At 48.2% G+C, this 11,899-nt stretch overlaps 1 protein-coding gene across 3 annotated transcripts in view; it reads right to left on the bottom strand.

Annotated features, from left to right (window-relative positions):
* Nucleotides 1-321: 321 nt before the first annotated feature.
* Nucleotides 322-11,899, bottom strand: part of NFYC (nuclear transcription factor Y subunit gamma) — a 36,413-nt gene continuing 24,835 nt past the window's right edge. For 2 of the 3 annotated variants that reach the window (XM_027701283.1, XM_027701282.1), the window contains exons 4-10: nt 11,186-11,299; nt 10,505-10,600; nt 7,016-7,189; nt 5,906-6,064; nt 2,479-2,586; nt 1,714-1,773; nt 322-1,049 (exon numbers count right to left, since the gene is read on the bottom strand). In XM_027701283.1, coding sequence (XP_027557084.1) covers nt 930-1,049; nt 1,714-1,773; nt 2,479-2,586; nt 5,906-6,064; nt 7,016-7,189; nt 10,505-10,600; nt 11,186-11,299 — 831 coding nt within the window. In that variant the 3' untranslated portion in view covers nt 322-929. The remainder of the gene's footprint in view (nt 1,050-1,713; nt 1,774-2,478; nt 2,587-5,905; nt 6,065-7,015; nt 7,190-10,504; nt 10,601-11,185; nt 11,300-11,899) is intronic. The other variant, XM_027701285.1, reaches the window with a different exon arrangement.

Here is an 11,899-nt window from a genome sequence, read left to right as displayed (position 1 = left end):
ACACACAACCCAACCCCACTCCCATCACCTGAGTCCAACCCCTTGTCCAGGCAACCCTTGTTTCACCACTCCGGGTGAAATATTTCCAGGGATCCAGGATGCTCCTTGCTGGGCTCTGGGTCCCACAGACAGCACAGCACAGGATCTGACAAAAGCAATTTATTTTCTTTTCTGGAGCTTATATTACATGCATTGACCGAAGCCAGCACAACAGGTAACAGCAGGGCTGGGGTTTGTCCACATTCCATCAGTTTTTCTGGAATAAAGAGGCCAAATTCAAGAATCTTTTGCCCTTAGAAAATACAATCATAATACAAGGAATGTTGGTTTTTTTTTGTTTTCACTTTAATCACTCCTCCCCTACTCCCTGTATACAGACAATGCTCCAAAAGAGGAGGCAGGAGAGGAAAATCTAACACACACACACACACACACACACACACACACACACTCCCCCCAAACACCCCTAAAAGCCCACTGAGATGGGAGGACCAAATCTAGCTCTATCCAGAGTAAAAAAAAATAAAATACAAACAGAACAGCAGGAATAGAGCTCTGACACAAACCAGGAGCAGTACCCTCAAATCTTACTAGAAATAAAAAACATTTTACATGTTTTTTGACGAGATGCTACAAATTCCTTTTGATCAGTTCTGTCTCAAGTTCTCTGGGTTTGAACAAGCAGCTGCATACACTGAAATATTGGTTTAAAAATAAAAAATATTGCATTCTTGTCAGGAGTCTGTTGGATATTCTCATACCCACCAGAGGAAGGTGTAGAGTGCACTGGAGATGGCAGCCTACTATAGGCTTACTCCCAGGTGCAGGTAACACAGAGCAGGTGTGTTTTCATCAGATCAGGCTGATGGTTTGGCAAATGTTGAGGTGGTTTGGGTTGGTTTGCACACGGAGGGGACTCGTGGCCCTGCTCAGTCCCCCGTCACCTGCGTGGCCTGGGTGTCCGAGCTCTGGTTGGTGGACTGGATGAACATGGGCTGGGTGATGTCCTGGCCTGCTGGCATTGTCACCTGCTGGATCTGGTACAGCTGCTGCAGAGACAGCATTGGGGAAAGGAACGACTGTCAGTGCTCATCACACCCACAACACCTTTGGAGGGCTCTCAAAGCACCTCTCAGGTGGACCAAAAAAAAAACCCCAGAAGCACAGCAGGAGTTGCCACCAGACATTTGCTGCAAAATCATCACAGAGGAATTCTGTTAATTCTGATGCCCAATCCTTCCCTGGGAGGGTGGGGAGGCCCTGGCACAGGTTGCCCAGAGAAGCTGTGGCTGCCCCTGGATCCCTGGAAGTGTCCAAGGCCGGGTTGGAGCAACCTGGGCTAGTGGGAGGTGTCCCTGCCCATGGCAGGGGGTGGCACTGGATGGTCTTCAAGGTCCCTCCCAACCCAAACCATTCCATGATTCCATGATATTTATGCAACAGCTTGATGTTAGACATCCTAAATTGGTTAAGACTAAAATGGGTCCCACACAGAGTGTGAAGGATTAATTAACTGGGAGCAAAGGCAGCAGAACACAGAGAATCCACATGAATTGAGACTGGCACAACATTCCCTTATCCTGTTCCAGATCAGGCTTTGGGAGCAGCAGCAGTGCTTTCTGGGGAGGAGCTGATTTGCTGGAACATGAAGGTTTAGGACAGTGTTCCTGCCCCTTGGCCTCTGAGATCCACCAAGGAACCCCGAGCTCTTACCTGTCCATCTGTGAACTGGCTGAACTGCTGCTGCCCTTGCTGGACTTCTGTCTGTGTTATCTACAGGGGACAAGAGCAGCTGGATCACTGACAGCCCCTCCCAGAGGGTCACAACCCCACTAACAATATTCTGCTGCTGCCTTTTGAGAGCTTTTTTAGGCTCTTCCAAACTCCATCACCCCACCACTGACTGGCACGACACGGCTCGTGCCGCCGACCACAGCCGGGTTGGTGCTCAACAACTGAGGACAACGGGGGTTCAGTCCTTCCAAACCAAACACAACCACGTCCTCTCTGACTTTCCCGAGGAGAACGTGGCCTCCAGGATCCCGAAAAGCAGCAGGAAGGCAGAGAGAAGAAACCCCTCAGCCTCAAGGAGAACGGGAGAGACAACCCGCTGGCAGCGCCGCCGCTCCTCGTGTTCCACCTCTCCTCAGAGGCTGCACAGCTCCTCCCTCGCCCAGGCAGAAGGAGCAGAAGTGAAGAGAAGGTTGATGAACCCAAAGTGTTACCTGCCAGCAGCTCAGAAGCAGCGTGAGCTTTGTCCAGAGACACACACACACACAGTTTGCATGCACCTCGCACGGGGCGGCCTCCTCGCTTTTGTTTTTATTTTTAATCTGACAGAAGGAACAGGAAGGAAAGAAAAGGCAGGAATTCCTAGCCCGAAGAGTGGCTCACAAATTCCCCTGGAATTCAGCAGTTTCAGGAGCTAGGGAACAACACTTTTAGCAGTTAGGTGAGCCCTGCTGTGGAAGTGCATACCTGCTGTGCATTGGCTGCAAGCGTCTGGATCTGCCCCTGGACTACCTGGGTGCCTGACACGGGTTGGGCTAAGCGGATATACTGCAGCTGGCCAGCATTCAACTGAACCTGGAGACAAGTGGAGGGGGCAGGGAAAGAAAATTAAACAGATAACTGGGTAACCTCGACACACAACAAACTTTGCCTGCTCGTTTCCACAACAGAAAGTTGGAGTGATGGATGAACCCCCACCCCGGGAGCCTCAGGTGATTGACGGGCACAGAGCCCTGCCAAGGCAAGGACTGAGGGCACAGAGCTCCTGCACGTCCCTGAAGCACGACATTCCTCCTTTCTCCAGGATGGGAGTGGTCAGTTAGGAGCTAAAACACACTAATTGCTCCCTTTCTCAGAGCTCTGAGGACACTTGTGTTTTTTTTTTTGAGTCACTCCTTTGATGTCTCATTTCGCACAAAGAAAACTGTTGCTGCACATGACACTCCTGTCATATCCTGCCAAAAATATTAAAGAATATATGGGAATTTTTTTTTTTTCACATAAATAAAGCAAGCAGAGATGACAAAACCCTTTGGAAGCTTTCAGTGCAACTCTCTGCCAACATGTGTCAACCCCCACCTGGCGAAGGCTGAGCCTTTTCTGGGTCAATGTTCCACGTGTAAGGTTCAAACCCAAATTTATTCCCTACAACCCTGATCTCACAATGCTATTTGGGGGGGTGTGGGATATGAAGACAATGTTATCACAAGAGGTGATACAAACAGGTAACACTGTTATTTCGCACCTGAGAGCAATAAAAAGGTCCCACTATGACTGTTCCTACTGCTGGATTTTTCATTCTGTGTTAAATTACCTCATTGTCTTAAGGTTAATTATATACAAAAAAATGGTTTGAGTTTCCTTCTCTTTAAGAAAGGGAAAAAGAGCACAGAGAACACTTTAAAAACTGCTGACTGATAAAAGATCAAGTGCCTGGAACGTGGTCTTGGCATTCCCACAAATGCCACCGACTCCACCAGCTGTGTCTGAAAGCTCCAATATTATTTCCAGAGCAAATAAACTCCCCATGAGCAACATTTCAATAAAGAATTTGTTTCTGCACCGAGGTCTCCTGGGAGATCACGTTTTCCACGCTGGGGACTTGGATTTTAACCCCACAACTGGATGGGTGAAAGAGATTTGGGAAGAGTTCTTCCAGAAATGAGAGGAAGCTCCAAGGAACCCACCCAAAGAGGTCTGGTCAAGACACAGATTGAATGAAACACAAAATTAACGTGGACAAACAAGTGATTATCATTTAACTGATGGACAAACTGAGAAAAACTGGAAGGAAGTGTATTGAAAAATAGAAGTCACCTTTCCAAAGGCAAGCTGTGGTCCTGGAGTAAATGGTACCAGGAGTATGTGGAAAACCAGCAGAGTCCATGAGGAATATTCTTCCCAACACTCCAGAGGCACTTCCAGTTTTATGAGAGAGTTTCAAACCATCATATTTGGGTGATGAAAGATTCTTTGCTGAACCCTCACAGACACCAGAGTGAAGAGGAACTATCAGAAGATGGCACTGACTGTGCCAAGGGAGAAAGGAAATAAGGGGAAAATAAGAAAAGCACAGCAGGGAGAGCAGAACAGACCAGAGAGCAAGGACTGGAATTGTGTGAAACCAAAGTGATTTCCAGGCTGGGGAAAAAACCTCTCACATGTGGCTCCATGTTTGATTTTATTTCACTTGCTGGAAGCTCCTTCAGCACCAACTGTGGTTCTTTGACTGCTCATGGTTAAGAAGAATCCTCTTAATGACAGTTAAAACAGGATCTCTGCTGGCCAGAGAACTGTGAGCTGTGACTGTTTCATCCAACGTTGCTCCCAGTGTTGCTGTTCTGCAGCCTGACAGTTGTCAGAGCTCCAAGTGTCCCCAAAGATGCCACACTCTGGGCCTTGGAAGCTTCTGTCTCTCATCTGCAGCACAAGAAGCTTCTGAGGACCATTCACAGCTCCCTGTTCTTTTGTACTTCCAGGAAAGAGGGAGGCAGAAGGATGTTCTTGCTCCAAATCAGACCCTAATTACTGGATCTCCAGTCTGAGTCTGAAAACACGGGAGCACTTCCCACAGGATCCACCTCAAGAAGGTTTTGGCTTCCTCAGAGCTATTTCACAAAGAATTCCTTCTCCTGACAGAGGTCCAAGCCCCTTTTTGTAGTTACAGCACCCGCTGGAGACAACTGGGAACAAGTTTGAACTGTTCTACTGCTGATCCAACATTCAGGGCTGGTGTGATGGATTCACTCAAGCTGGAGATCTCCTTCCACAAGGGCTTCGAGGAACAAGTCTCTGGGAGAGACTTTTAAAAGCAAACCAAGAAGAAAAGAGTGTCAAAGAGAGAATGGAGAGGAGAAAAAAGGCTTCTTGTAGTCAAACAGCCCACTTGGCAACTCCTTTCTGACCAACACCTCAGGGCAGCAGGGGCCAGCTGAAGACTTAAAGAGATGAAAAGAACTTTTAAGCTGGAAAAATCTGGCAAGTCCTCCCATGCAACCCCTTTTCCAGATGCTCTGGCACAGCCCCAGCGTTTGCCAGACGTGCAGGGGCAAGTTCAGCCAACCTTGAAAGGCAAAACCTGTGTGAAAGCTCAGTTCTGCCACAGCTGTGGGGACGCTTAACAACAGAAATCCAAGTGAAGTCCTTGTCTCTGTCACTGGGGTGACCTCTGGGGTCTGTAAACACTGGTTTGCTTTTCTTCTGTAAGAGGTGTGAAATTTTCCAGATGGGAAGCAAAAAGACCCAGCTTTGTTGTGATTGTAAGTTACAGAGAAGGGGGGGAAAAGGACTTTTTTTTGATCCATGTGTTTCCCTAGGACACGTCAAGATGTGACTGCTGATGCTGGGGACCCAAAATCCCATTTTTAAGCCACGGCAGGTCTGTGCTGACGTGAAAGCCACAAGATTTCTTCTGGTTCTGCAAAGCCAACCAGCTCTAAGCACTTGTAGAAATATTTCTTAGAACACCAAAGTTTATTAATAACTCCCAGATGGCACCTTTCCCACTGAGCCTGCCAGGTCATGACTTCAGATTGCAGAGGCAGAACCAAGTAAAGGCAAAAGAAGCGAATTCTGGTTTATTGAAACCAGGCTGTGGTAAAGAACTAAGGTTTGGCCAGGAAATATTGTATTTATTGCTTCCTAATCGTGACTGTTTCCCTCAGGGGAAGGTGTTTGGGGTGGGCAATGAGTCCACACTGGATGGGTTGGATTTATATCCCCCTTCACATCACACCTGGTTAGTTTTCCTCTCTTAAGTGCAGGAAAAACACACCACTCAATCCAAACTTCCTCTCCCAGTTAAAAAAGCAAACATATCCAGCCTCATGCCAGAACACCAGCTCACAAGTTTGCTCACAGGGCCCTTCCAAAATTCCTGTTGGCAAAATCTTACCGGGATCTGCTGGATCTCCCCCGTGTTGGTGATGATCTGCTGCATGACTTGCATGGTCTGTCCTGTCCCGCTCTGAGCCTGCTGGGTCTGGCCCTGGGGCTGGGCCTGCACTATCTGCACCTGCTGCCCCTCTCCCACCTGCATGGTCACCGGGGTGCTCTGCAAAGAAACAGGGATGAGGAGCCAGAAACGGGGCTGGGACAGACAGAGCGTCCCCTGCCCCCACTGCGGCCTGGGGAGGATCGAACCATCTGGGGGGAACTCAGGACATGAGATCTGAACTCCTGGGCACCACCAAAAACCACCTTTTGGCCCAGAGGAGCTGCAGCTGCACCACTGAGGTGTCCAAGGCCAGGCTGGAGCAACCTGGGTTAGTGGAAGGTGTCCCGGCCCGTGGAACAAGATGAGCTTTAAGGTCCTTCCCAGGCCAACCCATTCATAGAATCAGAGAATCAGAGAATCATAGAATCAGCTGGGTTGGAAGGGACCTCCAAGATCATCAAGTCCAACCCTTGATCCAACCCCGCTGTGGTTCCCAGCCCATGGCACTGATGCCACATCCAGTCTCTTCTTAAAAACCTCCAGGGATGGAGAATCCACCACTTCCCTGGGCAGCCCATTCCAATGGCTGATCACCCTCTCTGGAAAGAAATTCTTCCTGATATCCAACCTAAACCTCCCCTGGCACAGCTGAAGACCCTGAGCCCTCTTGTCTTGCTGAGAGTTGCCTGGGAAAAGAGACCAACCCCCCCCTGGCTCCCCCCTCCTGTCAGGGAGTTGCAGAGAGTGATGAGGTCTCCCCTGAGCCTCCTCTTCTCCAGGCTGAACAGCCCCAGCTCCCTCAGCCTCTCCTCACAGCACTTGTGCTCCAGTCCCTTCCCCAGCCTTGTTGCTCTCCTCTGGACCTGCTCCAGCCCCTCAATGTCCTTCCTGAGCTGAGGGCCCAGAACTGGACACAGCACTCCAGGGGTGGCCTCACCAGCGCTGAGTCCAGGGGAGGAATCACTTCCTTGGCCCTGTTGGCCACACTGTTCCATGATTTCCACACTGTTCCTGGCTGTTCTGAGCACTCCATCACACCCCCAGGGTTTCCCAGAGCTCCTGGCTCACCTGGCCTTGCTGGGGCTGGGCGATGATGATCTGTCCTGGCTGGATGGTGGTGGTGGACGTGGTGGTTTGCTGGCCCTGCTGCTGCCCCTGCACCTGCACTGCTGCAGGCTGCTGGGCCAGGGTGAAATAATACTGCACGGGCTCAGCTGGGGTCACTGCCTGGCGAACCTCCTCCTGCAGCACAGGGAAAACACCGGGAAGTGGGAGCACGGCAGCATCCAACCCCTCCCACCCCACGGCCCAGACATCCCCCCCAAACACAAAGGACATTTAACACCTCGCCTGGAACAGTTTAACTCAGTAAATCTGAAATGATAAAGCTGGAGTTCCCAGACCAACACAACATCAGGGTTCCCCTCCCAGCTCTTCCACAGAACCAACAGTGACTTGTCAAACAGCCTTTTCTGTGCTAGAGATAAAATACAGGTTGTATCCCCAGCCAGAAAAAAGCACAGGGAGATTTCTTCTTTAGAAGGAATATTTCTAAAAACAGCAAAGTGAGTGGGGCACCTCAAGGAGCAAGAAGTGAATTTATAATGCCAGGACCCTGGTTTATTCAGCTGCATGGAAATCAAAGCCATTCCCAGTGAACTGTGGCTAAGAATGGAGTCACCAGTGAGACGACATCGTCACCGTGAGAAGGAAATGAATAAAGTCACCACAGCTGAAATCCAGGCAATTCCTCACCAGGAAATTCCATCATCACCCGTTATCTCAACACAGGAAGAACTGCAAATGCACCAGGGAGTGCAACCAGGAAGATTTACAGAGCCCCATGTGTCACCAAACCCCCTCCTTAGCTCCATGCCCCAGCACACACCTCGATCCAGCCCTGGTGTCAAACCCCTGGGAATAAAAGTCATGGACTTGATGTCAACTGCTGTGCCTTTAGTTATTGATTTAAATCCAGCTTTTCCAGACTGAGAACAATTTCCTGCTATGGGTTCCCAGCTGATTTCTGCTGGAGTGAAGAACCAAAGGCTGTGCTCTAACTCACTGCTGCTTTGTTTTATCTCAGGAGACAAAAATCGCCGGATATTTCAGGCCAAGAAGTGGATTTTCAGAGATTATGGTGAGTGGTGAGTTGTTAACCCTCAGGAATCAGAATTCCTAAGCTCCCCAGAGCAGCTGGATGTGGGAAGATGCAGCTCCCAGATGTTCACTCCATGGCAGAAGGCGTAAACAATCCTCTCCCAGCCACCTCGAGTTCACAGCTGAGAGTGTAGGATGTTTACACGTGCTACAACATGGCACAGTCCCACTTCCACCAGCCTGCTGGACAACCCTGCTTCAGCTGAGCCTTGCTCCTGGATTCCCTTCAGCAGATCCAACTGGGCAGGAAAAGGAAAATTCCCATTAAATGAGAGCAGTGGATGGTGTCTGGGTGGGCATCGGGGTTCAGTGAAGAGCCTGTTCACTCAGATGCTGGTTTTTCAGAGGGAGAGCAACTCAAGGTTTATTCCTGGGAGGTTTCTCACCAGAAAATCACCCCCCAAAAGATTCAACTGATCCCAGCTGGCTGGGAACAGGAACAACTCCTCAGCCTGGCTCTCAGCAGAGTGATCCCGCCGTGCTGCAAAACCACCACAACCAAACCCTTGCAGCACTTCCTGCTCCTGCACTTCACTCCTCCTCACTTCATTAATTCCTCTGAGGGAGGGATTAATACCAAATTCAAATACATTTTCACCAGGGCATGTCTCCAGTGAACCACAAAACCACACACACTCAGGAGCTGGGGTGGTTCTAAGCCCAGTCCTTAGGCAGGTTTATTTCTGGAGTGCTCCAATCCTCAATTCCTGGCTGAATCCTGAAATAATTATGGCAACTGAGTACTTTTCTAAGTATCTACTCCAGGTTCAGTTGCATTTGCCACAGGCAGGAATGGTTTTAAATCCAAATCTGCTTGAACTACGCTCTGTCCCATCGTTTTCCATCTTTTATTTTCCAGCCACAGCTGGAGTTTCCAGACCAATAAACATCAGGGTTCCCCTCCCAGCTCTTCCACAGAACCAACACTTGTCAAACAGCCTTTTCTGTGCTAGAGATAAAATACAGGTTGTATCCCCAGCCAAAAAAAAATGCACAGGAAGATTCCTTCTTTAGAAGGAATATTTCTAAAAACAGCAAAGTGAGTGGGGCACCTCAAGGAGCAAGAAGTGAATTTCTAATGCCAGGAGGAACCTGTGAATTATTTCAGCTTAAAAAGCACCTTCAGGTTGCCTTCCCTCACTAAGCAAAGCATCCAGAGCAGCTGTACAGGCTGCTTTGTCTTTTATTTAACACCAAACTGAGGAGTTTTGGATAAATCAGCAGAATGCACTTCCCAGCACACCTGGAATGAAGCCTTGGGGTGCTGCTGATTTTAACCTGAAGCAGCAGGATGGGCTCTCCTGCATATTTGTGACGTGGAAAGGTGGTTTTCCTTATTTCCCAGACACTCATCCTGCTTCTGGAAAGCAGAAAGTGAGGTTAAACTCAACTTTTCAGGGCCCCATCCCAAAGGATGAGGTGTGAATTCCCTCCCTTTGCCCATCACTTCAGCAGCACCACGAGGACTTCCAGGGGGAAGGGAAAAGAGCAGCCTCCAAAATCCAGGTGCACAGTGGAAATGCTGCTCTCTACACTCAGAGCAGACACAATTCTGCACATCATCCAAGATTTATATTGGAATACAAAAAAAAAAAAACAAGCCAAAGACAAACTTCCAAGTCAAACACTCGCCAGAAGATGTTTCACGTCACACCAAACTCCCCAGGGAGGCTGTTTTAAGGACCATCTTGGATTTTTTCAAAGGACAACACACTGCAAACCTTCAGAACTATCAGAAAAGCAGCTGAAGGGAGTTGTTATATCTTTTTTTTTTTCAATTTTTTAATTGCTGAATGATGCTTCCAGGAGCTGCTGAACGAGGAGCGGCACCACCCAAGGTGGAGTCCCCTGGAGCTGTTCCCTGCCAGAGGTGCCCTGATGGTATTCCCAGACTTTTTAATCAGGAAAAAGGGATGAGCCATCACTGAAGTGGCCCCCCAGCCCTCGTGCTGAGCTGAGAGCAGCAGCCTGCTGCTGTAAACATCCGACTGAAAGCTCCTTCCAGCACCTTCCAGCTTCCAGTCAAGGATGTTTACAGGAGCACTGGCTGCCCCAAAAGGATGCAGGAGGGGGATTTCCAAGCCAGCAAACCTGTTTCTCCCTTTACAAGCCAAAGGATGCGACTCAAAACATTAATTTTTTCACATTTGGTATCAGAACTATCCAGTGGTTTGTTTGTTTTGTTGGTTTTAAGTTACCCCCCCCAAAGTCAGGCTTCTGTAAATCTCCACTCGGGTTCTATTTCCATAAAAAACCAATTTAAGAACCTGAAAACTACAGTAAATAAACAGGTAAAAAATAAAGGCATAAACCTCTGATTCTGCACTGCTCTGTTTTAACCAGAGACTGAAATCACAGCAGGGAAAGGACAAGAATTGATTCATTTTTATGTCTCACCTGTCGCTTCGGAGGCTTCAGCTCATCCCTTGGAACGATGTCGATCAGGAAATCAAACTGATCAAACTTTGTAATTGCCATGGCAATGTCATTCCTCTGCAACAACAAGGAGAAAACATCCCTCAGCTTCAGGAGTCATGGACAAATGAAGTTAGAGCTGTTTATATCTGAGTCAAGGGGGAATGTTTTCTCCAGGTCCCAGGTTTTGGTAGCAACACCATTTCCTTGTGCTGAGCAAAGCCTCCAAAATGTGAAATAAGAGGCTCTTGCAGTCATTTGTTCACCCACCAGATCAGGCTTCCCACCACAGAGGCCTCATGGCAACCACCACAAGCCTTTTAGCACATTTAAAAAGGGGGAATTCTTCTAAAAATGATTTAAAAATCCCAAATATATCTGCCAAACAGCTTTGCAGAAAGATGACTATCCCTGCATTCCCTGTATTCCTAATCAATACAGGCACAATCTGACAGCTGTAGATTAGTGCTTTGCTGTTTGTTTGGTTTTTTTAATTAAATGAAGAAAAAAAGCCTTTCAGTTGCCCAGTTACACTGCACACACAGTGGCAAACACAGGTACTCAAGTTCTTATGTCCAAAACGTGCCTCCTGTTGTGGAAACATTTCCAAAGGGGTTTTGGGAGCAGATTTTGGAGCAGCTGGAGCAGGAGCAGCTCCTTTACCTGCAGAGTCCTGCGTTTGTTGTCCTCGGTGTGGATCCAGGCTCGCAGGGTGAGCTCTGTGATAAAGATCTGAGCAGCCTTGGCAAACAGCACAGGGGCCTCTGCACTGATCATCTGCAATTAAAACACAGATTATTTATGGCTTCTCATCAGTGTTCTAACACTGCAAAGAGGAACTTCAGCATGTTGGTAAAAATCTAAAAAATCCGAGTGTTCAACGTGGATTTGGGGGAGTTTTCCCATCCCTGGGTCTGACAGGGCAGAGTTCCCAGCCTGGCATCTCAAACTGGGCTGGAAAAGCTGCTTCTTCTGGGCCCAGTCAGATGGTAGGTCCAGTTAAAAAACCTGGCCCTTATTTGACACTGATAATTGTAAATTATCACTGATAATTTATAATTAACGTATCAATTACAATCGATACATTGAAATAATTCAAAATGGCAAAGCAGGTTTGGGGGCCCTGAGGAAAGGTTTGGTTTCCTTTTCTTTAAAGAGCATTTAGGTCGAGTTTTACTCAAATTAAGCAGTTTCATTATTAAGCTACAGCTTTTTAATGTTATTAAATGACATTCTGGGCAGGCCAGAGACTTTCCCTGCCCTAAAATCTCACCTGCCCTTTTATCATCAAAAGTTTGGCACTGGTTTAGTTCAGACACTGAACTGGAGGCCTGGGATCATCCTTTTCCAGGGATTATGAAAAGCTCCCTTGCACAG

This window comes from Neopelma chrysocephalum, unplaced genomic scaffold (genome assembly GCF_003984885.1).
Source record: "Neopelma chrysocephalum unplaced genomic scaffold, ASM398488v2 Primary Assembly neopelma1_155, whole genome shotgun sequence".
In the NCBI taxonomy this organism is placed as follows: Eukaryota; Metazoa; Chordata; class Aves; order Passeriformes; family Pipridae; genus Neopelma; species Neopelma chrysocephalum.
The sequence above is the reverse complement of the archived record's forward strand: the minus strand, read 5'-3'. Positions and strand labels throughout refer to the sequence as shown.